General features: G+C 58.6%; 1 protein-coding gene across 2 annotated transcripts; it reads right to left on the bottom strand.

The window, feature by feature from the left end:
• Positions 1-1,400: 1,400 nt before the first annotated feature.
• ACSF3 (acyl-CoA synthetase family member 3) lies at positions 1,401-24,427 on the bottom strand. Of its 2 annotated transcripts, XM_004584244.2 has the most exons (9): positions 23,763-24,427; positions 23,234-23,389; positions 21,199-21,353; positions 20,376-20,524; positions 15,674-15,783; positions 7,101-7,227; positions 4,663-4,797; positions 3,400-3,511; positions 1,401-1,568 (listed from the first exon to the last, which is right to left on the bottom strand). In XM_004584244.2, the coding sequence occupies exons 1-9, from the start codon at positions 24,414-24,416 to the stop codon at positions 1,451-1,453; spliced, it is 1,716 nt and encodes a 571-aa protein (XP_004584301.2). In that variant the 5' UTR covers positions 24,417-24,427; the 3' UTR covers positions 1,401-1,450. The 2 variants fall into 2 exon arrangements, with proteins under 2 accessions (XP_004584301.2, XP_058530022.1); XM_058674039.1 differs by lacking the exon at positions 3,400-3,511.
• Positions 24,428-27,572: the final 3,145 nt, after the last annotated feature.

Genomic DNA, 27,572 nt, shown 5'->3' on the forward strand with positions numbered 1-27,572 from the left:
GTGTGGACAGGGTCTGGGGAGTCACTGGATGGACGGTGGGGAGAGGGTGAGGTTCCTGTTTGTTGCGTGCCCCCTGAGGCAGTCCTGAGTGGGACCCTCCAGTCTGAGGACCTTGTGTCCCAGCAGGAGAGAGCCTAGCAATGGGTCCATTTGCTGTGTGGTGGGCCACTGGTGGGCCTCAGCCAGCCCAGTCCCTTCTCCTCCCTGTCTTGGTGATGAGAGGGAACAGCATGGCTCCAGGAATGCTGTGCAGAGGTGAGTGGGGGAGGGCCTGTGGCCATCCCCACCCACCGTCCCCACCCACCCTCTGGCCTGTTCCCACCTCTGCTCCCTCTGTGGAGGGGCCACGGCCCAGCAGCTGTGGGATCAACACAGGCCCTGGCCTGGCCCGGCCCCTCAGCAGGGCTGACAGTGGTGGGCTGCTGTGAGATGGAGTCTCCTGATGATGCTGGCCCCACGTACACGAGACAGTTCACTCAGGCTCCCCATTCCAGGCCAGCAGGAACCCAGGGGAACCTCTAGCCTGGCTAGTCCCTGGATAAGCTGCACTTCCTCTGGAGGAGGGGTTGGGGAATGCCCAAGTGGGCAGGGTTCCCCAGTGCCCTCGCTGATTGTGGATCAGGGCCCTGGCAGTCACTGGGCACCAACCTGCTGCGGGTCAAGTGCCAGCCCCGAAGCTGCCTCCCATGCCTCGACTCTGAGCTCTCTCCTTGGGGAGTGCTGTGGGCGAGTCCTGGCTTCAGATGCCCCTGGCAGGTGGGGCTGCAGAGGGCAGAGGTCACCACCATGCAGGGCGCGGCAGGGCCATCCCTGTCAATCCCCTGGACTGAGCCATGGGTGGCACATGCTCTTGGGAGCCGGAGCCCTAGGGTGTGGAACAGACAAGTGCTTCGGTAAACACAGACAACAAGACGAAACAGAGGAGGAATTCAGAGATCTTAGTTGCCCCGACTTCTCCAGGAACAGGCGCCAGCAGAGCTGCTAACAAGCCCAGACCCCACTGTCTAGACCAGTGAGTGCTGGGTCCTCCACCGGCCCAAGCTCCGTTCAATGGGCTTTTTCTCCGAGTCCAAGGCCAGCCCCCGAGCAGTACAAGGAAAGGGTGACCCAGTGTGGGGTGGCCAAGCCATGTCCTGGACATGCCAAGGCCAGGCGCGCAGGACTGCGCGTGCCTGCTGTGGGCAGACATGCCTTGCCCTCCAGGCATCATGTGGAAGCTTCTGGACTCTTTGCAGCCTCTGGCATACCAACCATGCCTGCGTGGGCTGATGAAGGCAGCTGCTCCTGCCCCATCCATCTCTCAGGGTGCACCTGCCCAGCAGAGCCAGCCAGGGGGCCGGGAGTTCAGGGGCCAGGGGGCCAGAGGGCCAGGGGGTCAGGGAGCCAGGGGCAGTGGGGCCGGGGGGCCACGGGGACACCTCCTCAGCGTCAGGCCTTGGTGCTGCTATGCTCACGCGGGGTAGAAGCGTCTGAGCAGGGCTTTCTTGTCCACCTTGCCCATCTGATTCCGCGGGATCTCCTCCACCAGCAGCAGCTCCGTGGGCACGGCGTATGGGGCCAGGACGTTCCTGTGGACACAAGGAGGCCCAGGGTGAGCATGGACTCTCTCTCTCTAGTTCTGCCCCTGGAGAGCAGTCCCGGCTACAGCCCCCAGCTCACCCATGCAGCCATGCTTCCTGGGGGCCTGGGACCCAGGAAGAGCACGCAGGGGCAGCCCTGGTGGGAACTTCAGGACGGGGTGTCTGGCTCTTCCCTGAACAGGAGGCAGGTGAGGCACCCCAGAAGGCTGGGGTCAGCTGCCGCCTGGACGGCCCTCCACAGACGACCTTTCGCAAACAGGGCAAACTCAAGGCCTTTCCAGGTCATGCAACTTAGCAGCTCTTGCCCTATAGACTCTGGCCAGTTCCAGCCCCAGGCCCACGGGGAGGGGGCAGACACAGAGGTTGTGGTCCCGGCCCCAGGCCCACGGGGAGGGGGCAGACACAGAGGTTGTGGTCCTGGCCCCAGGCCCACGGGGAGGGAGCAGACACGAGGCTGCAGCACCCTGAACTCTATGGAAGACGATGGGTTTGACGCTGGAACATGTGTGAACTGTGTGGTCTGACATGCACATCTTGTCTACTGCACTGGGCCACCCTGGTCTGCTACCTGGTCCCATAGGTGCCAGTCTGTATCCCACCTGCCCTGGGACCTGGGGAAGCAGTAGAGGAGGTTCAAGTAGGTTCAAGTCCTTGGGACCCTGCACCTATGTACAGGACCCAGAGGAGGCTCCTGGCTCCAGATTGGTTCAGCTCTAGCCGTTATGGCCATTTAGGGAGTGAGCCAATGGGTGGAAGATCTTTTCTCTTTCTCTTTCCCTATGTAAATCTCCCTCATAAAAAAACAAAACAAAACAAAAAGATAGAGTATCATATTGATATGTGAAGATACAATGCAGTGTGCATCTCTACTTCCAGATCAAAGATGAACTCCCAATGAAGCTGTTAAATATATCTTGACAACAGGATGCTGGACGCTAGGCCATTGTCCATCCCTACAATGTCAAGATGCACTTAAATGGCTGAAGGATGGACTTGTGACTGTTTTCAAGGGATTATACAATTGTAGCGGTGTAGGGGATGGGATGGGACAAGGAGGGCGATGTCCTGTTTATCCTGAGGTGGGAATTCACTGCTGTACCCTGTGACACCCAGCAGGCATGGCACCTCTGGGTGCTGTCTCCTTGGCTGGTTTGGGCTCAGAGGATAGCGGGGTCAGCAGTGTCCATTCTTCATATTCTCACTGGGCTTCCCCTCATTTGAAAACTCATGACTTTAGGCGAGGGGAGTCCTGGCTACTTCCTGGTTAAGTTCCCCAGACATTTCATCCCTGGGACCCCCAGGTGGAGCTGTGATGGCCCAGCAGAGCCCAGTGGAGCCGCTGACCAGAAACGTGAACATGGAGACTCCAGGAGCCCCCCACCGCCTGAGCTCGCTACAGGTGGACCCCTCCTGTCCAGTGTTGACCAGGATATGGCTTGAGGTTGGTCCTGCAGGGAGCCCCAGACACCATGGCTGGGGAGGTCCTGGGGGGTCCACACAGGTGGGTGACGAGCCTGGGGAGGGTCTGCAGCCTGAGACAGAGGCCCACACAATGTGATGTGAAAGGTGAGAGGCCCTGGCCCTTCCCACGCAAAGGGCCCAGCCGTGCTGGGCTGCACCACAGGGGCTCCAGAGCAGCCGACTGGGCCAGCACGAGAGACTGCCTGTGTCCACCCGACTGGACACACTCAGTGCCTGGTTCTCCCCGAGACTGACCCTGGATCTCTGAAGATCTGCATTTCCTGGGGGAAAGGGGCACAGAGACCTCAGCACCCCTTCCCAACCCCACCCAACCCCATTCAGCCCTGCCCAGCCCCACCTGGCCCATTCCTTGAGCTCCCCGTGGGACAGTGTGTGTCCTTCTTGAAGGGCCACCACAGCTGTGACACGCTGGCCCCATGTCATGTCAGGAACTCCGATCACAGCCACATCTGAGGATGTAAGAACAGGTTGGAGACATCGGGGATCCGCACACATCTGAGCAGTCCCCTGCTGGGGTCCGTGTGATGGGTGTGGAAGACAGGAAGGTGTGAAGAGTATTGTTCTATTGCAGGCAGGGCCGCAAGGAACCACCTGCTGTGCAGCTGGGCTCCGGCGGGAATATCTCTAAGATCACCTGAATGCAGCTCCGCCTCCCTTTGCATGGACACCGGACTATCCCACTGAGATTTCTGTAATTTATTTAGGCATTGTCTGCCTCTGCGCAGTTAACAGTTAATGTATAGTATCAATGAGAGCTTGAAAGCTAATGTTGCTGATATCGCTTTAGCCAAAAGGTTTCTCACTATTGCTGCTACGGCTGCCCCTCATATGCTGATCAGGGGTGTTAACTCCCCCTTTGATCCTGTGCTAATCAAGGGTATAGCAGGAACCTATGCTTAGGATCTTCCTCCCCTATTGACCATTTACTAGTCAAGGGTGTTCTGCCCACAATCGGTGGGATCCTATGTTTACGGTTTTTGTCCCCCATCCATCCTATGCTAATCAAGGGTGCTAGTCTCCAGGTGGAGGGGAAACCCATTCTTTCCCTCTTCCTTTGATCTTTGGGTCCTGCCTCCTGTGATACATTTCCTCCCTTAGCTGATTCAAGAGGAATGTGTTACTAATTGATAGCTTGCCTTAGGTGAAACAAATGGCAGAATTATCCTTAGAAACACCCACTTGATCATGACGTAAAAAGTCTGAGTCAGAGTTTGACTGGTTCTGTATAAATAAAGCGGACAGCTTTCTCGCATTGTCCACTACGATCAAGGAATCCTGGTGGTCCGTCTCTTTCTTCGCGCCTCATCCACGCACCCTTTGCGAGTTCCAAACTCCGCTGGAGCTGGTCTCTGGCAGGCCCCTGAGCGCTTGGCCACAGAACGTCCTGCTAGCTGCCCTGGTAGAATGGGTGTGTTGAGCAGAAAAGGACTCACATACATCAGGATCAGAGCTGTGGGCAACCAGAGCTGTGGGCATCAGAGCCCAGTCTCGAAGCCAGACTGGCGGGCAGGAGCAGCAGCAGGTGTGTTTCTGCCAAGCTGAGGTGGACCAGGGGAGCTGCCCACCGTGAAGCCGCAGGGGCAGGGCGTGAGGGGCTCACCTCTGATGCTGGGGTGGGCCAGCAGGTGCCGCTCCACCTCCAGGGCGCTGACCTTGTAGCCTCCGCTCTTGAGGATGTCCACTGAGGTGCGGCCACGGATCCAGTACCTGCCGTCCTTAAACACGGCAGTGTCACCTGCACAGAGTGATCTGGTCACTGCCCCGTGACAGCCATGAGAGCCCAGTGCCCTGACCAAGTTATCACGGGGCTGCCATGAGAGCCCAGTGCCTGGACCGAGTCAGCAGGGGGCCGCCGTGAGAGCCCAGTGCCCGGACCAAGTCAGGGGTAAGGTCAGACCCCTCACTCCTGGTTATTATGAGGGGCAGCAGGGGTGAGGTCAGACCCCTCACTCCTGGTTACTACAAGGGGCAGCAGGGGTGAAGTCAGACCCCTCACTCCTGGTTACTACGAGGGGCAGCAGGGGCAGAGTTAACCCCTCCCTTACTCCTGGTTTGCTCCCTGCTATGCCATGTTGCCGCCCCTGTCGCTCACTGCCCATGAAGACCCTCGCCCATGCCCCTTCCCCTCCTATTTTTGTGGCCTCTGATGGATCATCAGCATGTGTTCCTCCTTGCAACTGCAGATGGCTCTGGACACACCTCCCGCACCAGATACTGCCGCCCCAACACGGTTTTACTGTCTGCTGTTAAAGAAACCCTGGAGTTTTATCTCTGATTGAAGAACCAATGGAGTTGGCCACACAGCGACCCAGTGTGGGACTGCGGCACAGCTGCACTCCCCGGGACTGGGTTCACAGTCGGGGGCTGACCTGGGGGCTGACCTGGGGGCTGACCTGGGGGCTGCATAGGGCAGCCAGCCTCTAGTGTGTGGGTGGGCACACCTCCGGAACATGACACCCAGTTGCTGGCTGGCATGCCCTGCCCTCTGCCCGCATAAACACCAGGGTATCAGCAAGACCTTCCTGTCTGAAGGGATGTGGCCACTTCCAATCCTGGTTCTAGAACAAGCATGAGCAGGGGAACGTGAGGGGATCACAGCAGCAACTATGCGCAGCAAGGCCAGCCCCATGGCTACAGCAGGGAGACATTCCAGCTCTGTCTTCCTCAGAGGGCAGCTCACAGGCAGCTGACACCCCACCTCCCCAGGTACGGGCTGCCAGCCATAGCCAAGGCCCAAGAGCAGAGCCCTGCAACTGGGAAGGTCCTGCAATACATCAAACCAGCCTGTCCTGTGACCTCACAGAGCACACCAGCCTGAGACCTCACACAGACCACACCAGACGGTGACCTCACGGGCACAGCAGCCTGTCCTGTGACCTCAGACCACACCAGCCTGTCCCTGTGACCTCACAGAGCACACCAGCTTGTCCCTCTGACCTCACACAGACCACACCAGCCGGTGACCTCACAGACTGCCCCCAGCCTGCTCCTGTGACCACTCGTAACATCACCTCTGCTCTCAATGTCTCCCCTACACCCCACCACGTCACGGTAGTGTGCACAGTCGTGGCTGGGCCTCATTCGGACCTGTCCGCTCATGAGTAGCCTGTCAGGCACTGAAGGAAAGAGCCCTTCTCTTTGGGACATACAACCTAGGACTCTTACAGACTAACACACCTCAGGACAGACACACAGTGAGTCAACCAGAAGAATGCAAACAGAAGTGCATGGCCTCAGGCCCCGCAGCGTGGCCTAGTGGTTAAAGTCCTCGCCTTGCACGCACCGGGATCCCATGTGGGTGCCGGTTCTAATCCCGGCAGCCCCACTTCCCATCCAGCTCCCTGCTTGTGGCCTGGGAAAGCAGTCGAAGACGGCCCAAAGCCTTGGGACCCTGTACCCGTGTGGGAGACCCGGAAGAGCTCCTGGCTCCTGGCTCCCGGCTTCGGATCAGCTTAGCTCCAGCCACTGAGGCACTTGGGCAGTGAACCATTGGATGGAAGATCTTCCTCTCTGTCTCTCCTGCTCTGTATATCTGACTTTCCAATAAAAATAAATAAATCTTTAAAAAAAACGAAGAAGAATTGCATGGCCTCAGCAGCTGCAGGGCCTAGGGCTAGCGGCGCAGGAGGGGTCCCAGGAGGAAGGGCCAGCTGCCTTCCTGGTCTGTTGCCCCTCAGGAGACCCTTGCCCCAACAGCAGATGAACCACTTCATGGCAAGATGTCCAGTCCCAGGGTGACAGGGAGAAGGGCTGGGTGAGGGCAGGGGGACACAGTCTTTAAGGGTGCCCACTGGTCATCTGCAGGCAGCAGGAGCCTGTTGGATAGCCAGGAAGTCCCGCAAGGGGAGCCCACAGGGCCAGCACCTGGGTGCAGCCCCCTGCAGGACAAGGGTGATAGCGCCCCCTGCAGAGGGCAAGGCAAGCCAAGTCGGTGCCGGGCCAGACCCTGGCCTCCACTCTCCAAGTTTGGGAAACATTCTGGGGGCACTGGGCCCTGTGACCCCAGCTCATCCCCAGGCCTGTGGAGCTGGGACCCACCTGTCTTAAACCAGCCATCCAAGGTGAACGCGCTTCTCGTTTCTTCCGGTTTGTTCCAGTATTCTCGAAACACGGAGGGTCCCCGGACCAGCAGCTCCCCTTCCTTCTCCTCAAAGCCAGGGGTCACCTGTGGAGTGGGGGAGGGGCAGGGTCATGGCAGGCAAACCTCTGCTCCTGCCAGGCCACCCAGCTGTGCAGCCTCGATTGTACCCTAGCTGGCTAGGACACGCTAACCTTGCATCATGCTCCTGCCTTCTCCGCAGGCCCCTGCCTCCTGGAGCAGAGCTGGCCGACCACTTGCAGATGTCTCAAGACACCATGGACTGTGGAGCCCAGGGGAGGGGCAGATGCCGAGCCCTCCTGGAGGATGACTCTGCTTAGAATGCCCAACCTCACAGGTGCTCCAGGTGACAGAAGACAGAAGCCACAGGAGCAAGTGGGTGGCCAGAGGTTGGGCAACCCAGCAAGCCTTGGGCGCAGGGGGTGTGAGGGCTGCTCCCCCGGTCATGTCCCCATGAATGGGCTGGACTTCCTGCAGCACCAGAACAGAGGACCGTGGACCAGAGCAGGCGTGGCCAAAGCTTCTGGACCACTGGTCACTGCACAAGGTCAAAGAAGAACTGAGCCTGGACCCCGCAGGCCCCGCCTTATAAGGCCTTCCCACTGCCCACCAGCCACATTGGAGGGGGACGTCTCATCCTCTCACTGTCAGGAGTCAGGGACCTTTGAAACCATCAAACTACAACTCAATAATCTGATACTGGGAAAGAAAATGGAGTCACACTGGGTCATGGAGCACCTGGGTGGTGACGACCCCACCTGCAGTCGTGGATGGCAGGCAGGCCCTAAGGCTAGAGGCTCAGCTGGGATGTCCCAGGAGTCCCCACAGCCATCCACAAAGTGTTCATGCTCTGGGTGAACTGGCCAGGGCTGGCACACTAGTGGGATGGGTACATATGTCAAGACAAGAGCTTAAACAAGAACCAACACTTGGGAGGGGTGTGGCACAGTCGGTGAAGACAGCCGCTTCTTGGGGCACTGGCCCCACCTTTGCTGCCTATGCAGTGTTCCTGTTCATGCGCCTGAGACACAAGGGTGAAGAAGTGCACCAATCCGGCCACCCAGATGGGAGACCCGACCAAGATCCTGGCTGCTGGCTCCTGACTCCTGGCTCCTGGCTCCTGGCAGGCACTTGAAAAATGAACCAGTGGACGAAGAGCCAGGTTTGTCACAGGCTCTGCTGCTCTTTCAAATAAATACAATAAGAAAGTCCAAGTGACAAAGGCAGGGAGCGCCTGGTGTGAAGGCTCTTAGCTAATCCTTATCTTGTGAGTGCTGGGATCCCATATGGGTGCTGGTTTGTGTCCTGGCAGCTCCACTTCCCATCCAGCTCCCTGCTTGTGGCCTGGGAAAGCATTCGAGGACGGTCCAAAGCCTTGGGACTCCGTATTGTGTAGGAGACCTGGAAGAGCTCCTGGCTCCTGGCTTCAGATCGGCTCAGCTCTGGCCATTGTGACCATTTGGGGAGTGAACCAGTGGATAGAAGATCCTTTTCTTTGCCTCTCCTTCTCTTAATAAATCTGCCTTTCCAATAAAAAAATTTTAAAATCTTAATAAAAAAAAAGGCAGGGAGAGAGGGATCAACCTTCTATTCCCCAATCGGCTGTAACAGCCAGAGCTGAGCCAATCTGAAGCCAGCAGCTCCTGCTTGGTCTCCTATGTGGGTGTCATTGTATAACGCTTTCCCAGCTGAACTGGTCTTGGAGCAGCCGGATGTACACTGGTACCTAGACGGATACTGGCATCCCACGTGGCAGCTTCATGCACTGTGCTACAATACAGGCTGCCAGACTTTCAAAGAAGTTCATTTAAAAAACAAGCCCAGCAATGAAGTGGATACCACTGAAGGCAGCTAGAAATAGCAGGTTTAATTGGCCAACTAATGAATGTGGCTAACATCAAAACGTCAACTTTACTGATGCCTGACACCACAACTGACACAGAACACATGAGTTCACTGGGTAGGTGAGCAACCAGGGGGCGCCACTCAGGAGGATGTGCCTGACTCAGTGCAGGCTCAGCCACTGGGCGGCATGTGGGCAGGGGCCACTAAGCACATAGGTGGAAGACACAAGACAGAGTCAAGTGGGACTGTGGACGAGCTTTGTTAACAGAGGTCAGAGTATGAGGGCAGAACGCGAGCAGGTAGCCCCTGCGGACACAACATGGAGAGGCAGAGAGTAGAGGACAGCTGAGGCAGGGCAGCGCTGGCCAGGCCACGGAGCAGCGTGGCCCTGTGTGGCAGGCCTGGGCAGTGCTCACCAGGCCATGGAGCAGCGTGGCCCTGTGTGGCAGGCCTGGGCAGTGCTCACCAGGCCACGGAGCAGCGTGGCCCTGTGTGGCAGGCCTGGGCAGCGCTGGCCAGGCCACGGAGCAGCGTGGCCCTGTGTGGCAGGCCTGGGCAGCGCTGGCCAGGCCACGGAGCAGCGTGGCCCTGTGTGGCAGGCCTGGGCAGTGCTCACCAGGCCACGGAGCAGCGTGGCCCTGTGTGGAAGGCCTGGGCAGTGCACAGGGCAGCATGGCCCCTGGCAGGACAGCTCAGGTCGGCCCCTGTGGTGGTGTGTCCTAACAGGACAGCCCCAGTTGGTGCAACAAAGTGGCCTCCATGTGACTGACAGTACCAGGCCCTGCCTAGCTCCACTATGAGGCCAACAACAGCAGGAAACGTCCAATACGGGGGCAGCAGCTCGTGTAGTTTGTGTCTCTCAGATGGCTTTGGGGCGCTACCCCCATCAAGCACCAGGCAAGTGACACATCTGGGACTCCTAGGAGGGCAGGCAACAGCTGATACTCAGTTCCACCCTGAACTCTGCCCCCTTGTCAGGCATTAGGGTAGGGCCTTGCTGGAAGGTTCTAGATCTGTCCACACTTGTTCCTTGAGCACATGTTCTCCCTTCACTGTCAGTCACTCCTGCCTGAAGTCCTTCTGGCAACAGAGCCAAGACCCTGAACCCATGACCTGGAGAGCATAAGCAGGTGCACGGAACAGGAACGCCAGCAGGCTCAGCACCCACACCTGTGAAACACCTGGGCCACCCAACGGGGACCGCCTCACTGAAGGGTGAGCTCCTGACACGTTCTCCAGGGACAAAGACAAAGCAACATAAACAACTGGAGAATTCGCTGCTTGTAGATCTGGGGTAAGACAATTTCCACAAAATGTCTACCAGACAGAAAGGAAGTGGTGCAGAACCAACTGGCAACTAGAAACAGACAAAGCAGCTGCAGCAACAGCCAACATCTGGAGCACTGGCTGAGGACACTGCCACCAGGCTGCCTGCCACCGCTGACCCCTGGAACAGCGCACAGCCTGACTACACACGCAGCCTAAGGAGCTCCCTCCCAGCAGATGTGACCTTGCCTGGGGTCACACGCCAGCACCAGGGACTGAGAAAAGTAACTTCAGTGCACTGAGTCCCCAGACAACAGGGAGCAAACTACACACACACACACACACACACACACACACACACACACACACACAGAAAGTCATGAAGCTCACGGGCCCCTCCCTCACACACAGTCATGGAGACATTGGGTCCTGGGTCATACAAACAGTCATGAAGTTCATGCGGTCCTGGGTCTCACACACACACACAGTCACACGGCTCATGGGTCCTGGGTCATACACACACACACACACACACACATACACAGAGTCACAGACCTCATGGGGTCTTGGATCTTTCTCTCTCTCTCTCTCTCCCCCCCCCACACACACACACCACAGTCACAGATCTCATGGGGTCTTGGATCTTTCTCTCACACACATAGAACATGGAAGATTACACATGGATTACAAAAATTAACTGAGCTCTCCATGCCATTTTTCCATGAACTTTAAAAAATTCTCTGATGGGGCCCAGCGCTGTGGCCTAGCAGCTAAAGTCCTCGTCTTGAACACGTCGGGATCCCATATGGGCACCAGTTCTAATCCCAGCAGCTCCACTTCTCATCCAGCTCCCTGCCTGTGGCCTGGGAAAGCAGCTGAGGACAGCCCAAAGCCTTGGGATCCTGCACTCGTGTGGGAGACCTGGAAGAAGTTCCTGGCTGCTGGCTTCGGATCAGCACAGCACCGAACGTTGTGGTCACTTGGGGAGTGAACCACTGGACGGAAGATCTTCCTCTCTGTCTCTCCTCCTCTCCATATATCTGACTTTGCTATAAAAATAAATAAATCTTTAAAAAAATTTCTCTGATGGGTCAAAACCTCAATGGCTACAGGTGAGAGGGGCCTCCTTGGACAGCCCACAGCCAGGTCATGGCCTGTGCCCACCCAGAGCCCCATGGCCAGCTCTGAGGACACGCAGCAGCCGCCCACTGTCTGAAGGGCAGGTGCCTGGCCACTACACTAGAGGAGCCAGCACACACTTCAATGCTTTCAGTGCATCCCCAGCAACACAAAGCCATTCATGAGAAGACTGAACAGTACCTCCCACATTAACTCCACAGGAACCGACCATGTGCGTTTACTGCTCAACACGCCAATGACACGAGGCAGGAAGAATAAGCGGGAACAGAGGGTTGCAGGCGGAGACTCCTGCGCTGTCATTGGGGAATAGCCCCAGACACAGGGGTCCCCCGGGACACAGGTCACTGCACAAGAGAGTTTCAGAATATGTCAAATGAGGTGGGAGATGGGCAGGCGGGGCTCTATGCAGGCTATACAGGACCTAGTGCACTATGGGAGACGGGCAGGTGGGGCCCACACACACTAGACAGGACCTAGTGCGCTGTGGCAAAGGTAGCTTGCTGCAACAAATGCCATAATTTATCTCCTGCGGTGTGGAAGAGCTGCCTTGAGCTACGAAATTGAAGTTTAGGGAGAAGCACTGAGCCTACCCACATAAGTGCTGGGTCCGTCACATGGAGCAGTCCGCAGACACTGGGCTTACCATGTTGGCTCAGCCCTGCTCCTTTCACAAGGAGCCTCAGGTTCAGCAGCCTGGCCCTGCCAGCTCCTACCTGAAGCCACAGGGACACAGAGTGGCTAGTGTACTACTGAATGTTCAGAAGGAGCTGCATCCAGCTCGGCCATGGCAGGTGGGAGGACAGAGAAGGACAGGAGAGTGCAGAAACGAGCCTCGCAACATTCAAGACCCTTTCAACCCATGCCAGCACTGTCCATCCCCATTGACGTGTGAGCATGAGCCCCCCCAACAGGTCTTGTGGGGGTCTCGAGGGCAGCAGGTCCGGGCTCGGCATGCCAGGGAACTGCAGCAGCCAGGACGCCAAGGCCGGCTCTGGATGGGACATGGGCTCCGGGCAGTGCCCACCTCCAGCAGATGGCGTTGTCATCACAGACGACAGCCCCGCGTGGAGGACACTCACCCAGACCCAGGCAGGCCTCAACAAAGAAGTCTAAAACCTGAAACAAAGGTTTCTCCCAGGGACTCCCAGCCCGCCCCTTCAGCCTGTCCCAGGTAAGCAGCTTCCCCAGGGTCAACTTTGCTGAGCCACATCCCCTCCACGCCTCAGTGGTTGGTAGTGTTAGAACTCAATCTTCCCCAGGGCTTTTCTGTGTCTTCTGTCTGGAGGAGGCCACACAGAACACCAGGTAGAACAGGCCCATGGGTGGGTGGGGGGGCTAGGCTCTGTTGGGACAGCCACGCTTCTTTCTAGAACTGGCTGTGGTGCAGCTGCCCAAGTCTTTGAAGATCAGAGAGGACCCAGGGCCAGTGACAGGCCCCATGTCTCCATGTCCTGAAGAAAGCCTAGATGAATCAGCATGTGTCACAGGGCCCAGCCACAAGGCCCGGGGGGAGGCCACGCAGCCAACACTCAGGGCCCCCACCTCCTCGCTGGCCCTCCGCAGAGAAGGGAGACACACAGTCATGCCCTCTGCCTTGCCCATCACCTGTGGGCACGGTGTTGCCGTTCCAGCCTGGCCTCCAGGGCCCCCGAGCCCGCTGCGAGCCAGGTGCCGCAGCTGACAGCACAGCGACAGATGGCGGTGGGGGAGGGGCAGCAAGGAGCAGCCTGCTGTACGCTGTGACAGCTTGCGTGTGGACACACAACGGGACACAGCGAGGAAATGAAAACAGAGAAGTGGTTCCCGGGCCACCTGCCGGCCACCCACTCAGCCCACACGCACAAGCCCTGCACAAAGGCCCGACCCGAGCGCTGCCGTGCAGCTGTGCGGCCACTTAGCTGCTGGAAGGCCCACTGTCACTGGCGGGCGGCTGGCTCTCGTGCAAGTGAGCAATTCAAAAATAAAACAAGTCGACAGACACACCGCCTGCTGCGGTGGCAAGGTCTGCGGGAAGAGCCGGCTGGGAAGCCACAGCTCACGGAGGGGGAAGTTGGCATCCAGGAAGATCTCCCAGGAGACTCAGGGATTCCTGCAAAGCAGCAGACTTTACATCCTTCCCTGAAACATGCGCCCCGGGGAGGCCGGCCACTGGCAGCCGTGGCCAGACCAACCATGAGACATGGGTGCTTCTGTGCAAGGAGCAGCCATGAGCACTGTGTGTCCCGCATGGGTGCTGGGCTCCAGCCCCTTCCTGTCAGGGTGGGCACAGGGGCGCGTTGCGTGTCACCCACACAGCTCCTCCCTCCCTCTGGCTGCCCGGAAGCCAGCGCCGAAGCCATGGCAGTGAGGCCCCAGGGCTTGCAAGCTGCACAGGGCAGGGTGGGGCTCTCAAGCAGGGTCTGAGAGAATTGCAGCCAAGTACCCCCTGGGCAGAAGGGACAAGTCCAAGCCTGGGGAGTACAGGTCTGGCCTGAGAACAGCACAGTGATACCAAGCCCACGGCCAGGGGGCAGTGTCGCTCTTAGTGTATGCTGACAGTGGGAAGAGTTGGGAAGCCATGGCAAGCACCCACACGGCTCCGGTTCACATGTAACCAGGCGGAGTGAAGACGGGCTCCCAGAGAGGCGCTGGGGAGTGCGCACAGGGTCTGTGCCGGCCACAGCTCGCACGGCTGGGGGCAGTCAGCACTGGACTGTCCAGGAGGACCCCCGGGGTGTGCACACAGGCCCTGAGTCAGGAACAGGCAGGGGCCCTGTGCAAGCTGGGGAGCCAGGCCTTCAGTGCCCCTGGGCACACCAAACCCCTCCTGACATTGAACCCTGAGCTCTCAGGGCTGAATCTCCCTGAGTGAAGACCTTCATGGTACAATCTGTCCACATCAGGGGCACATGCGCACTGAGTACCCTGAACACGCACCGTGTACAAGCATGGCTCCTTCCTCCCTGCCTGTTCCACGGGCTCCCAGAGAGGCGCTGGTGCTGTAGGCAGCCCCACAAGTACGCAGACGGCCACCTGGGCTGTGCATGCCCAAGAACTGGTGCCAGCAGGCCCAGGTGCCCCCACCTGGATGTCTGAGCAAGGGCTTGCCTTTCGAGAGACCACAGTGTGTCCAGGCCTAAGCAGGCAGCAGCCCCGACTGCCCAGGTGCCTGCAGCTGGGTTTCCATGTCTTTCCTCCTGAGCACAGTGGCAGGGAGGATTCTCTGCAGATGTGTGGCCGGGGGGACAGGGCCATGACAGGTGCCAGGGCTGGGCAGAAGTGCTCCCCACCCTTCTTCTGACATCAGGGCCATATCCAGCAGAACTGTGCCAGGGAAACACAGGCACCCAGAGTCTCTCCCCACCCCTGTGGGTCCAGCACGCGGGGCAGAGACCCCTGGGGAGGAGGTGGTCCTGACAACTGGGGGAGGCGGTCAGGTTGACACACAAGGTGTGGTCAACAGCTCAGGGACAGAAGGGGCCAGAGCCAGGCAAGAAGGTGGGGGAGACAGCAGGTAGTGAGGCGTCAGCAACACACAGGTGGAGCCGCTGTTTTAGCAAAGCTGTCCCGCGGCACTCCGTCAGGGACCTCAAGAGTGTTTTGAGCTTCAGCAACACCTAGCAGGGAGGATCCCAGGGAACAAAAGTGTGTGTTGGGCTGGTGCCACAGCTCAGTGGCTAAATCCTCACTTTGTAAATGCCAGGATCCCATTTGGGTGCCAGTCTGTGTCCGGGCTGCTCCACTTTCCTTCTAGTTCCCTGCTTATGACCTGGGAAAGCAGTTGAGGACGGCCCAAGGCCTTGGGACCCTGCCCCCGTGTGGGAGACCCAGAAGAAGTTCCTGGCTCCCGGCTTCAAATTGGCTCAGTTTGGGTTGTTGCAACCACTCACACGTGCGCGCTGAGGCACAGCAGGTGGTGCTGGCCCTCAGCCCACAGGTGGGCAGGCAGGAGGCCTCCTGAGTGCACAGCACACTTGTGTGGACATTGTATCTCCATCCCAGGACACTCTGGACTCCGAGCTCAGGGAATATGGACGGCCACCAGGTCAGCGGGACACAGAATGGAGGCCAGGGTCCCGCCAGGCCTGGCCCACAGTAGCTTTGCTGTCCATGCCCGCTTCTCCTTCAGGGAGGCCAGCAGACTTGCCCACAGACACAGCCCCGGGGAGGATGCAGGCCAAGCCCCTGGCAACAGGACAGAGTTACATGACTCCTCTCCATGCCAGCACATAGGGCAGGTGCCCGTGGAACGTCCCCAGCAGCATCCCTGCCCACAGCATACCTGGGTCTGCCGCTCATCCCCCTGTGCGTAGACGGCATGGGGCCGGCCCTCCTGTGGACTCTCTGAAACAATGCGCACCTCCACTCCAGGCAGCGGGGTCCCCACCGAGCCTGCACAGGACAGCCAGGGCAGAGAGGCGGGCATCAGGGAGAATGCCACAGGACAGCCCAGCACTAGGACTCACGAGGGAGCACATGAGGTGGGTGTGGGCAGGGTCACGTGGGTACCAGTCTCACTGGCACAGGCACTCCCTGTGATGAACAGCCCAACAAGGTGGGCTCACACAGGCAGCGGGGTCCCCAGGACTGGTGGACAGTGTCCTGTGCTGTGTGGGCTCACATGGGTAGTGGGGGTCCCCAGGGTTGGTGGACAGTGTCCTGTGCTGTGTGGGCTCACATGGTCAGCGGGGTCCCCAGGGCTGGTGGACAGTGTCCTGTGCTGTGTGGGCTCACATGGTCAGTGGGGTCCCCAGGGCTGGTGGACAGTGTCCTGTGCTGTGTGGGCTCACATGGTCAGCGGGGTCCCCAGGGTTGGTGGACAGTGTCCTGTGCTGCAGCTCATGCATGAGACTCCACGCTTTGCTCAGCCTGGAGGGGGCGGGACCCAGATGGTGGGCCCATGCAGAGCGTTCTACCCGGCTCTGCCCACAGCTCTGGTTCATGGGTGGTCAGGGCCAGCACAAGCATGACCATAGTACAGCTGAGGGCACTGTCCCCCGACTAGCAGCTCTAGCTGGGAGGCTCACTGTGCGTGGACTTGGAGCTCCCGGCCCTGGGTGTCTGCCCCAGAGTGCACATCTTCAAGGACAGTGGCCCAGGGGATGGGCTCCAGACATCACCCAGCCTCCTGAACGCAGCCTAGCAAGGGCTGTCTACTCCAGGCATGCCTGCAAAGCCACTCACCCACCACCCCTCTGGCTCCTAATTACACACAGAGATGGAATCCACACTACAGCCACCTGCTTCGACCTGCAGTTCTGGTGTCTGACGCACACACCACATGTACTGTTATCTTATCAAACACCGGGTACCCAGAGCTGTCCCCACCACCATTCACTTCCCCCGGCACTGCCCAAGGCCCACAGCTGTCCCTACCGCCACTGACCTCCCCAGGCACTGCCTCAGGCTCACAGCCATCCCCTCACTCACTCACTTCCCCTGGCACCGCCCCAGGCACACAGCCATCCCCTCACTCACTCACTTCCCCTGGCACCGGTGGCCCCAGGCACACAGCCATCCCCTCACTCACTCACTTCCCCTGGCACCGCCCCAGGCACACAGCCATCCCCTCACTCACTCACTTCCCCTGGCACCGCCCCAGGCTCACAGCCATCCCCTCACTCACTCACTTCCCCTGGCACCGCCCCAGGCACACAGCCATCCCCTCACTCACTCACCTCCTCCTCTCTGGCCTCCCTAGCATGCCCCTATGCCCCTAGTCCTTCTTTTCCACTCACATGGCCACATGCTGTGGTGTCCTCTTTGGTGGCTTGCTTCCTACCCACCCTGGCCCACCCTGGCCCGCCCTGTGTCCTCTGCCCCTGCTGGGTCCAGCAGCCTAGACTGCTTCCAGCTGTTAGACCCCAGTCCAAGCCCTCCACCCAGACAGCGCTGCCTGCTGCTGCCCAGGCTTGCAGGCTCGGCCACACTCCCAGGCCTCAGGGCACAAGGGGACATGGTGATGATGAGAGCTTGGACCCACGGCAGCCACCAGAGCATGGCCAACACAGCCAGCCATGCAGGTGGCGAGCAGCAGGCAGGAGACATGCACTGTCTCTCCTCCACAGGACTATCTTGCTGTTGGCACTTTCCAGACAAGCCACGTCAGCCTCTGGCTCTGTGCCAGAGGGACAGGCCAGCAATGTCCAGCTGCTGCAGCCACCTGCAGCATGAGACTCTGAGCTGACCCCGCCCTGTGTGGCACACAGGCTGGCCTGGCCTTGTACATCCTCTTCAGCTGACAGAGTCTCAGAGGCCTGGGTGACAGAGGGGCTTCTCAGAAATGGCTCTCAAGCTGGGGTCCACGCAGGCAGAAGACACGGCCTAAATGTATGTCCAGGCCCTCAGCTGGGTGCAGCTGGGTGCAGCTGGGTGCAGCGGGTTAAGCTGCCGCCAGCACGCCAGCATTCCACGTCAGCTCTGGCTTGTGTCCCGGCTGCTCCATTTTCAACCTGGCTCCCTGCGAACAGCCTGTTAAGGCAATGGAGGCTGCCTCTACTTGGCCTGCACCGACATGGGACCCTGGAAGGGGTAAACCAGTGGGACTCTGTGTAACCCTCTCTTCCTCTCCTTCACCTTTTTCAAAGACTCATTTCTTTTTATTGGAAAGGCAGATATACAGAGAGGAGGAGAGACAGACAGAGAAATATTCCACCTGCTGGTTCACTGTCCAAGTGGCCCAATGGCTGGAGCTGAGCTGATCCGAAGCCAGGAGCCAGGAGCTTTTTCTAGGTTTCCCACACAAGTGCAGGGTCCCAAGGCTTTGGGCCATTCTCGACTGTTTTCCCAGCCCACAAGCAGGGAGCTGGATGGGAAGTGGAGCTGCCCAGACATGAACCGGTGCCCATATGCGATCCCAGTGCACATAAGGTGAGGATTTAGCCATTGGACCATCGTGCTGGGCCCAACCCTGACTTCCTTCCTTCCTTTCTCTCTCTCTCTCTCTTTTTTAAAGGTTTATTATTTTTATTAGAAAGGCAAATTTACAGAGAGAAGGAGGGATAAAGATCTTTCATACACTGGTCACTTCCCAAGTGGTCACAACAGCTAGAGCCGATCCGAAGCCAGGAGCCAGGAGCTCTTCCGGGTCTCCCACGCGGGTGCAGGGTCCCAAGACTTTGGGCTGTCCTCAACTGCTTTCCCAGCCCACAAGCAGGGAGCTGGATGGGAAGTGGAGCAGGTGGGATATGAAGTGGTGCCCATATGGGATACAGATGCATGTAGGGCAAGGACTTTAGACACTAGGCTGCAATGTCGGGCCCCTGACTTTCAAATAAGTAAATATATCTTATTTTTTAAAAAAGAATGCTTATTTAATTTATTTCAAATGCAGAGTGACACAGAGACTGAGTGAGCTCTTCCAGCCCAGCTCCTTCCCAAACTGCTTGTCACAGCTGCGGCCAAGTCACGGCCAGGTCACGGCCAGGAGGCAGCAGTACCACTCAGGTCCGCACACTGGGGCAGGGAGCAGATACTGAGCCATCCTGCTATCTTTGGGTGCAGGGAGCTGCAGCTGGCAAGCCTTTGATGCCAGGAACCCTGCCATGATGTACAAGTGCCCAGGCAGAGTCCTAATGCGCTGAACCCCAAGGCTCACCCCTTTCTTATGAAAGGCAGAGTGACAGAGGGCAAGTAACTAAAACCTGATAAGGACCCTATGTCCAGAACTGTACAAACCTAGACAGAAAGCACCACTGCAGAGTCGGGGCAGAAATCAACCAAGAGGCAGGGCGCAACACGCAGCCTAGGGCATAGGGCTGCTAGGAGAGGGACCATGGCCAGGCATCCTGATTCCAGTGGGGAGCCAGCGATCACCCACAGTGGTGGGGACGGTCCAGACCCACACCACCTACTGCATACAGGCACCACGCACGCATATGACCCACTCTCACCTGCATCACCCGGGAGCCTTACTGTGCAACAGAAAAGCACATGCCTGTCACCTGTAGACTGCTGCACAGCGGCGCCCCCCACAGTGTACACCACCTGCACACAGCACACACCACCTGCACACAGCACACACAGTACACACCACCTGCACACAGCATACAGCACACACCACCTGCACACAGAACACAGCACACACCACCTGCACACAGCACACAGTACACACCACCTGCACACAGAACACAGTACACACCACCTGCACACAGCACATATCACCTGCACACAGCACACACAGTACACACCACCTGCACACAGCACACAATACACACCACCTGCACACAGCACACACAGTACACACCACCTGTACGCAGCACACAGCACACACAGTACACACCACCTGCACACAGCACACACAGTACATACCACCTGCACACAGCACGCACAGTACACACCACCTGCACACAGCACACAGTACACACCACCTGCACACAGCACACAGCACACAGCACCTGCACACATAGCACACAGTACACAGCACACACAGTACACACCACCTGCACACAGCACACAATACACAATACACACCACCTGAACACAGCACACACAGTACACACCACCTGCACACAGCACACACAGTACACACCACCTGCACACAGCACACAGCACACACAGTACACACCACCTGCACACAGCACACAGTATACACCACCTGCACACAGCACACACAGTACACACCACCTGCACGCAGCACACAGTACACACCACCTGCACGCAGCACACAGTACACACCACCTGCACACAGCACACAGTACACACCACCTGCACGCAGCACACACAGCACACACCACCTGCACACAGCACACAGCACACAGAGTACATACCACCTGCACGCAGCACAGAGCGCACACCATCTGTACATAGCAATCCCCCACCTGCTGTACCTGCTCTGTCTGCTGAAGCTTCCACGGGTCCACCCTGTCAGGAACAGGCCTCACCAGCTCAGTGCCCTATGCCATCACAGGAAAGCATCCCCTGCCTGGTCTGGGCCAGGGAAAGCAGGATTGCAGAGAGCACATGAGGGTGTAGCTGGTACATACCTGGCATGCGACCGTCCATGGCCAGAGGGTTGGACAGGGCCATGCCAATCTCAGTCATGCCATAGCGCTCCAACAAGGTGTGGCCCGTGACGTGTCTCCACTTCTCTAGCACAGGGATGGGCAGAGCAGCAGAGCCAGACACCATCAGCCTGTGGCACACACAGAGACCCCATATGATCACTGTGTAAACATTTTCTGGGGGAACCCATGGGGCTCCCCAGGAACAGATTTTTTCAGGGTTTGGGGGCTCCCTGAAGTGGCCCCAATGCCATGTGCAGGTCGTGCAGGAGGTGCAGCCACCCTGAGACACCTACAGCCGGGGTGCAGGGCACGTCCCCCACAGCTGATGCTCTCTCCTACCCTGCTGTCTCCCTCCTGTCAGGGCCTGGCCCAGCTCAGCAGGAGGAGCTGGTCCAAAGGAGTGTGCATCCCACGAGGGAGGGAGTCAGTGGCCAGGGCGCCATGCCTGCCTGCCCCACAGAGTGGGTTTCAGCCCATCCAGGGCCGCTGTACCACATGCTCGCCCACTTGCTGTCCAGAGGGAGCCATGGGTCCTCAGGGACAGCACGCCTTACACCACTGAAAGGCAGGGAGGCAGGTGGCCAGGGAGAGGAGCCCTCGCCCAGTAGGCCAGGCAATATGACAGCTGAGGGGAGAGGCAAATGACATGCGTCCACAGGACACAGGGCAGAGAGGCCTCCCGGCTCATCCTCATCCAGTGACCCTCCTGGGTCGACAGATGGGTCAGGTAGGCACATGGCAGGGACATCACACACACAGACACACCGTGAGGACCCCCGGGCAGAAGTGGGCCCCACTCTACCTGATGCTATCCTTGCACACGGCACGCACAAAGTCACGGACATGCGGCTGGGTGAAGTGTGTGTCGTAATAATCCAGCAGCTTGCTGTAGATGGTGGGCACAGCCATGAACACAGTAATCTTCGGGGTCTCGGCACCCAAGAACTGCTCCCAGACCTACAAGGAGGACAGGCCTGCAAGAGCCACTGCGGGGCAAAACCAACTATGCACTGCCCCAGATCACCCAGAGACCTATGAGGACAGGCCTGCATGAGCCACTGCGGGGCAGAACTGACCACACGCTGCCCCCAGCAGAGCTTCCTCTCCATAATTCTTCACAGGACGAAGTGTTAGCTCCCATGGGCACCAGGGCCTGGGAGGGGGAACAGGCAGAGGGAGACAGGCGTCCATTTATTGTGCCCAGGGGAGGGGCCCAAGGCCCACCAGGACAGCTAACACTGAAGCCCTGAGAGATGGACATGAGCAACAATGCAGCCCATGCTGTCCTGCTTCTCAGGGTCACAGCAGTGAGCACAGACACAGGAGTGAGTCCAGGGGCAGATCACAGGGACAGCCCCAGGACAAAGCAGGACAGGCCTGGAAAGAGCAGGACACACCAGGACAGAGCAGGGCAGAGCAGGATGGACCAGGACAGAGCAGGGCAGACCAGGACACACCAGGACAGACCAGGACACACCAGGACAGACCAGGACACACCAGGACACACCAGGACAGAGCAGGGCAAAGCAGGATGGACCAGGACACACCAGGACAGAGAAGGACAGAGCAGGGCAGAGCAGGATGGACCAGGACAGAGCAGGATGGACCAGGATAACCAGGACAGAGCAGGACAGAGCAGGACAGAGCAGGATGGACCAAGACAGAGCAGGACACACCAGGACAGAGCAGGGCAGAGCAGGATGGACCAGGACAGAGCAGGATGGACCAGGACAGACCCAGATAGACCCACACAGAACCTAGAGCAGCTGTTGGGTCTGTAGAGAGCGTTGGATCCTGTCCATCCACGTGATGGAAGAGAGCTTGTCCTCCCGCGGGACCTTTGTCCTGAAGGACACAAACACTTCAGACAACAGGCGCCAGGGCCCTGCCCACAGCTCTCTGTGCCCCAGTTATTGCAGGGTGCAGGTTAAAGCCTTCTGCACGCACACAAGCTGTCTTTGTGGCGTGACCTAGGGCTGCAGGGAGAGGGACGCCATGTGGCTCCTGCTGGTCGCGCCACCCTTGGTCCCTTCTGCAGCCCACGAACTGTTGTCACACAGTGCTCACCCGACTACAGTGCACATGGACACTGAGCCCCTGCCGGGGCACTTGGCCCATGCCTGGATGCACACTGGGATTCTAGAAGTACATGACATTAGGTGCATGAGTGGCCACAGAGGACAGGTAGGGCTCCGCACTGTCTTCCTGCCAGCGGGGAAGCACAGAGCCAGTTCTGCAAGGTTCCTCTGTGATGACATCATCCACCACGCTCTGCGGGTCCCTCTGGGATGACATCACCCACACACACTCTGTGATGACATCACCCACCATGCTCTGCCGGTCCCTCTGAGATGACATCACCCACCATGCTCTGCCAGTCCCTCTGGGATGACATCATCCACCACGCTTTGCCGGTCCCTCTGTGACGACATCACCCACCATGCTCTACATGCTGTTCCGTGGGAAGCGCAGTCAGCTGGCCAGGCGTCCAGCTGTCCATGCTGGACGGGGTGGGAGCTGGTGCCACAGCTGAGCAACAGCCCCCGTGTGGCAGGGACTCTGTGGGAGAGGCTGATCTGGGTCTGAGAGTGGAGATCCCCCAGTTCTAAACAATGGGGTGTGGTGGGAGGACAGGCCCACAGCAGCAGAGCCATCCTTGGAATGGCAGCTGTACCCAGCAGCTGGCAGGGGCAGGCAGCCTTCAAGAGCCACTGGCAAACAGTCATGAGCACCACCAGGACAGACTGGGAGCACGTGGGCCGCTGTGATCCACACGCCTGCGACCAGCGTCACACGGGACAGGCCAGAGAGAGGTGTGTCAGGCCTGCTGTACTCACCTGCTGGGCGCTGAAGTCCGGCAGCATCACACAGGTGGCTCCCACCCACAGTGGACAGAGCAGCTTGTTGACCACCCCGTGCATGTGGTGCAGCGGGAGGACATGCAGCAGGACGTCGTCTCTAGTCCAGGCCCACGAGCGCACTAGGCCGCTCACCTGCAAGGCAGAGCAGGGACCCACTCCAGCTTCCTGTGACCCCTAAACAGGGCCCAATCACTGCTCCTGCTCAAAGGAACTGTCTAGTACCAGCTGCTCTGTGCAAGTGCAGGCACCGTGCCAGCCCTGGAGATGCAGCTGGTGTCTGAGGGACCCCACCCACCAGCCCTGACACTCAGGAGCTTCACCCCACCCCTGACGTGGCCCACATCCCGGACCTCTGACTGCCAGCCCCATTACGTAGGACCTAGTGGGCCATGCAGTCTTGGATGACCTCACAGAACAGGAACGGACACGCCAGCCCAGTGAGTGGCTATGAGAGACACCAGGACCCATGAGAGCGAGAAGGTGTGCCGAGCCCACCAAGATTCACCATGGCCTGGAGATTGCTGTGGGTGAGAAGCACTCCCTTGGGCTTCCCGGTGGTCCCGCTGGTGTACATGATCATGGCGCCACGATGTCTCCACTCCCGTGCCTGCACCTGCTCCTCTGCTGTCCCCTCTGCTATCCCAGTGTGCATGGAGCCCAAGAGGGGCAGCAGCGGGATCCCCAGCTTCCTGGCCACCGGGCTCAGGAGCTCCATGTGCTCTGGGCTGGCCACCACCACGGAGCTCTGTGAGTCCTGGATGTAGTACTCCAGCTGGGCTGCAGGGTGCTTCCGGTAGAGGGGAACAGCAATGCCACCACTCATCCATGAGGCCCACTGAGCCACCACATAGGAGGCGTCATTGGAGCAGAGGAAGGACACGCGCTCTTCCCGTAGATCCTGGCTGCCGCGGAGTCTGCACAGCTCCTGGGACAGCTGGAGGCTGCGGCGGTACAGGTCTCTGTAGGTGTGGCGGCCGTGCTGGTCCACCAGGGCAGTTCTGTCCCTAAAGAGCAGTGCTCGTGTAAACACAGGGGTTGTTCTGTCTGAAGGGGCCCCCAGGGCCACGTGTGTCTCAGGAGCTGGTCGGCAGGAGGTCAGCACACACAGCAAGCGTCGGGAGGGTAGTGCTCTGTAGGGCAACATTGTGCCGGCAAACATCCCTGAGTTGCCTGGGGGCCAAAGGAAGGACACAGGAGTTAGTGGCCTCATGGTCTTGTCCTGGCAGGCCTCAGTGCAAGACTTGAAACCCCTTCCAGGAAGGACCAGCAACAGACTCAGCAGCTGCTAAATGAGGCACTAATCCCCTATGAGCTCCAGTTTGAGTCCTGGCTGCTCCACGTCTGATCTAGTTCCTCGTTGGTGGCCCAAGTGCTTGGGCTCTTGTGACCATGTGGGGGACCTGGATGTGGCTCCTGTCTCCAGACTCCATCCTGGCCCCACCCTGACCATTGCAGCCACTTGGGGAGTGGACCCACAGATCTGACTCCCTGTCTTCATTTCAAATAAAATAAACAAATCTTTAAAAATGACAACAAAACTTCCAGGGGTCAGCGTTTGTAGCACAGCCTGTTAACACACCACTTGTGAGGTTGCCTAGAGACCTGGCTGCACAGCTTCTGGTCCAGCTCCCTGCTGATGCACCTGAGAGGGGAACGGTAGGCATCCCAGGGGTGCGGGTCCTGCCATCCAGGGGGCAGGCATGAGGAGAGCCCAGGGTAGCCCACAGCTGGCTACTGCGGCCACTTGAGGAGTGACCCAGCAGTTGGAAGAGCTCTCCCTGCCCCAGCTCCCTCTTTGTCACTCTGTAAATCTTGAACCAAAACACCCTTCCAGGGCCAGCGCATGGATCAACTGGCTCATCCTCCATCTCCAAGTGCCACTATCCCATATGGGCACCAGTTCATGTCCTGGCTGCTCCACTTCTCATCCAGCTCTTTGGTTATGGCCTGGGAAAGCAGTGGAAGATGGCCCAAGATGTGCAAACCACATGTAGGACCAGGAAGGAGCTCCTGACTCCTGGCTTTGGATCAGCTCAGTGAACCAGTGCATGGAAGACCTTTCTCATAAGTCTTCATTCCAGTATGAGCTGGAACTGGGTGTGGACCAAGCCAGGCCAGGCTATGGCACCTGCAGGAACTGGGTGTGGACCAAGCCAGGCCAGGCTATGGCACCTGCTGGCAAATGCTGAGGTGAAGTGGGCCAACCCCTCCTGCCTTGATCAACTATGTAAACATCAAAAATAAAAATAAAATTCTAAACTTTCAAATAAGCAGATGAAGCTGAACTTTGAATCACAGAATAACATCTCCAAACACAACGGCCAGTGCTGCCCTGGCAGAAGTCCAGGAGTGCAGCTGCTGGGCTTCCCAGCCCCTCGCATCAGACGCAGGACTATAACACAACAACCCAAGCACTGGTACAAAGCAGGGAAAACCAAGAAGCACCAAATTAGCATAACAATCCAAAGTCAACTCAGATGAAACCTTTACATGCCTTGGGCTTGTCTGAACTACTCAGAGGAATGTCCAGGGCAACCAGTACACAGCATGGCTACAGGCCATTGGGGCCAGTCAGTGCTACACCAGCCTGTCCCCACGTGCCTGCCTTCATGTGCCTACCCCAAGTTCCTGTCCCCACACCCCGGTCCTACACGGACCTGTCCCCACATGCCTGCCCTCATGTGCCTACCCCAAGTTCCTGTCACCACATTCCTGTCGGCCAAGTGCCTGTGTTCCAGGTTCCACATCACAGGCCCTTGGGAATTGATGGTTCAAGGCGGCGGGAATAACAAGGCTCCAAGGAGAGCAGGTAGGTTGGTCTTTGGAACACAGCTGGAGTGACAGCAGTCACAGCCTATCAGAATCCAAGCTTAGCAGGAGGCCACAGGAACAAAGACCAGAACTGCCCCGCAAAGCCCCAGTGGAAGGCCTGCAGCAGTGGGCCCACCACACTCTCGTCAGGGTTTGTCAGGTGGGTCAACCTGGCAGCTGCTGAGGCCCCACCCGACCCTCCCTGCCACGCTGCTGTAGGGACGCCCCTCTAGGGTGAGGACGTGGTCCCACCAACCTGTGGCTTCTGGGCACCTCCTGCAGGTGGGGTGCAGCTGCTATCTGCGTGACCTTTGCCCCAGCTGCCTCGCCCTGGCTTAGCACAAGGAGAGCTGACCAAGCAGGGATACCTGAAGACAGTACGTACCCAGGGAGCCTGTCAGGCACTGCAGAACAAACCCAAGCCACAGGCATGGGCACCAAGCAGGCAAGTTGATTCTGCCCCAACAGCAACTCTCCTGCCAGCCCACAAGGCACTGCAAGGGGTCCAGCTCCCCCATCAGAGCATTGGTCCAAGTCCTCACGCTCCTCCTCTGACCCAGCGCTCTGCTTGTGGCCTGGGAGGGCAGCAGAGGACGGCCCAAGTCCCTGGGCCCACGCACCCATGTGGGAGACCCGATGGAGCTTCTGGCTTCAGTCTGTCCCAGCCCCGACCACTGTAGTCATGTGGGGAATGAACTAGCAGACGAAGACCTCTTTCTTTGTGTCTCCTTCTGCCCTTGTAACTCTCTTGCAAATAAATAAAAAATATTTTAAACCCAGTAACCCTGCCTTTCTCCCCTCAAAAAAACATAAGCATAAAACAATGGGAACGGGCCCGGCGGCGTGGCCTAGTGGCTAAAGGCCTCGCCTTGAATGCCCCGGGATCCCATATGGGCGCCGGTTCTAATCCCGGCAGCCCCACTTCCCATCCAGCTCCCTGCCTGTGGCCTGGGAAAGCAGTCGAGGACGGCCCAATGCATCGGGACCCTGCACCCGCGTGGGAGACCCGGAGGGGGTTCCAGGTTCCCGGCTTCGGATCGGCGTGCATTGACCCGTTGCGGCTCGCTTGGGGAGTGAATCATCGGACGGAAGATCTTCCTCTCTGTCTCTCCTCCTCTGTGTATATCTGGCTGTAATAAAAAATGAATAAATCTTTAAAAAAAAAAAGCAATGGGAATGGTCAGCCAGCACTCCCAGGGGCACTGTGACAGGACCCTCCGCCTCGCTGGAGGCAGCTGTTTCTGCCCAGGGACCAGACCCCTGTTCGTGGAGGCTGTCACCGTGACTCTCTGCCAGGCCACATGATCCTCCTGTGTTGACCACTGGCCACGAGAAGGCACGCCGTGCACTGCGCTGAGGCCTGGAGGTGTCAGCACGGCCCCCTGGGTGCCCAGAAGCAGAGGACAGGTCAGGTCACTGGTGTCCCACCAGGCACTGCTTGCTGTCTCCAGGGGACCTGGTACACCAAAGGGGGCGAGCCTTGCCTTGCTCTCAGTGACGGATG

The sequence above is a fragment of the Ochotona princeps genome, chromosome 16 (assembly GCF_030435755.1).
Source record: "Ochotona princeps isolate mOchPri1 chromosome 16, mOchPri1.hap1, whole genome shotgun sequence".
Classification (NCBI taxonomy): Eukaryota; Metazoa; Chordata; class Mammalia; order Lagomorpha; family Ochotonidae; genus Ochotona; species Ochotona princeps.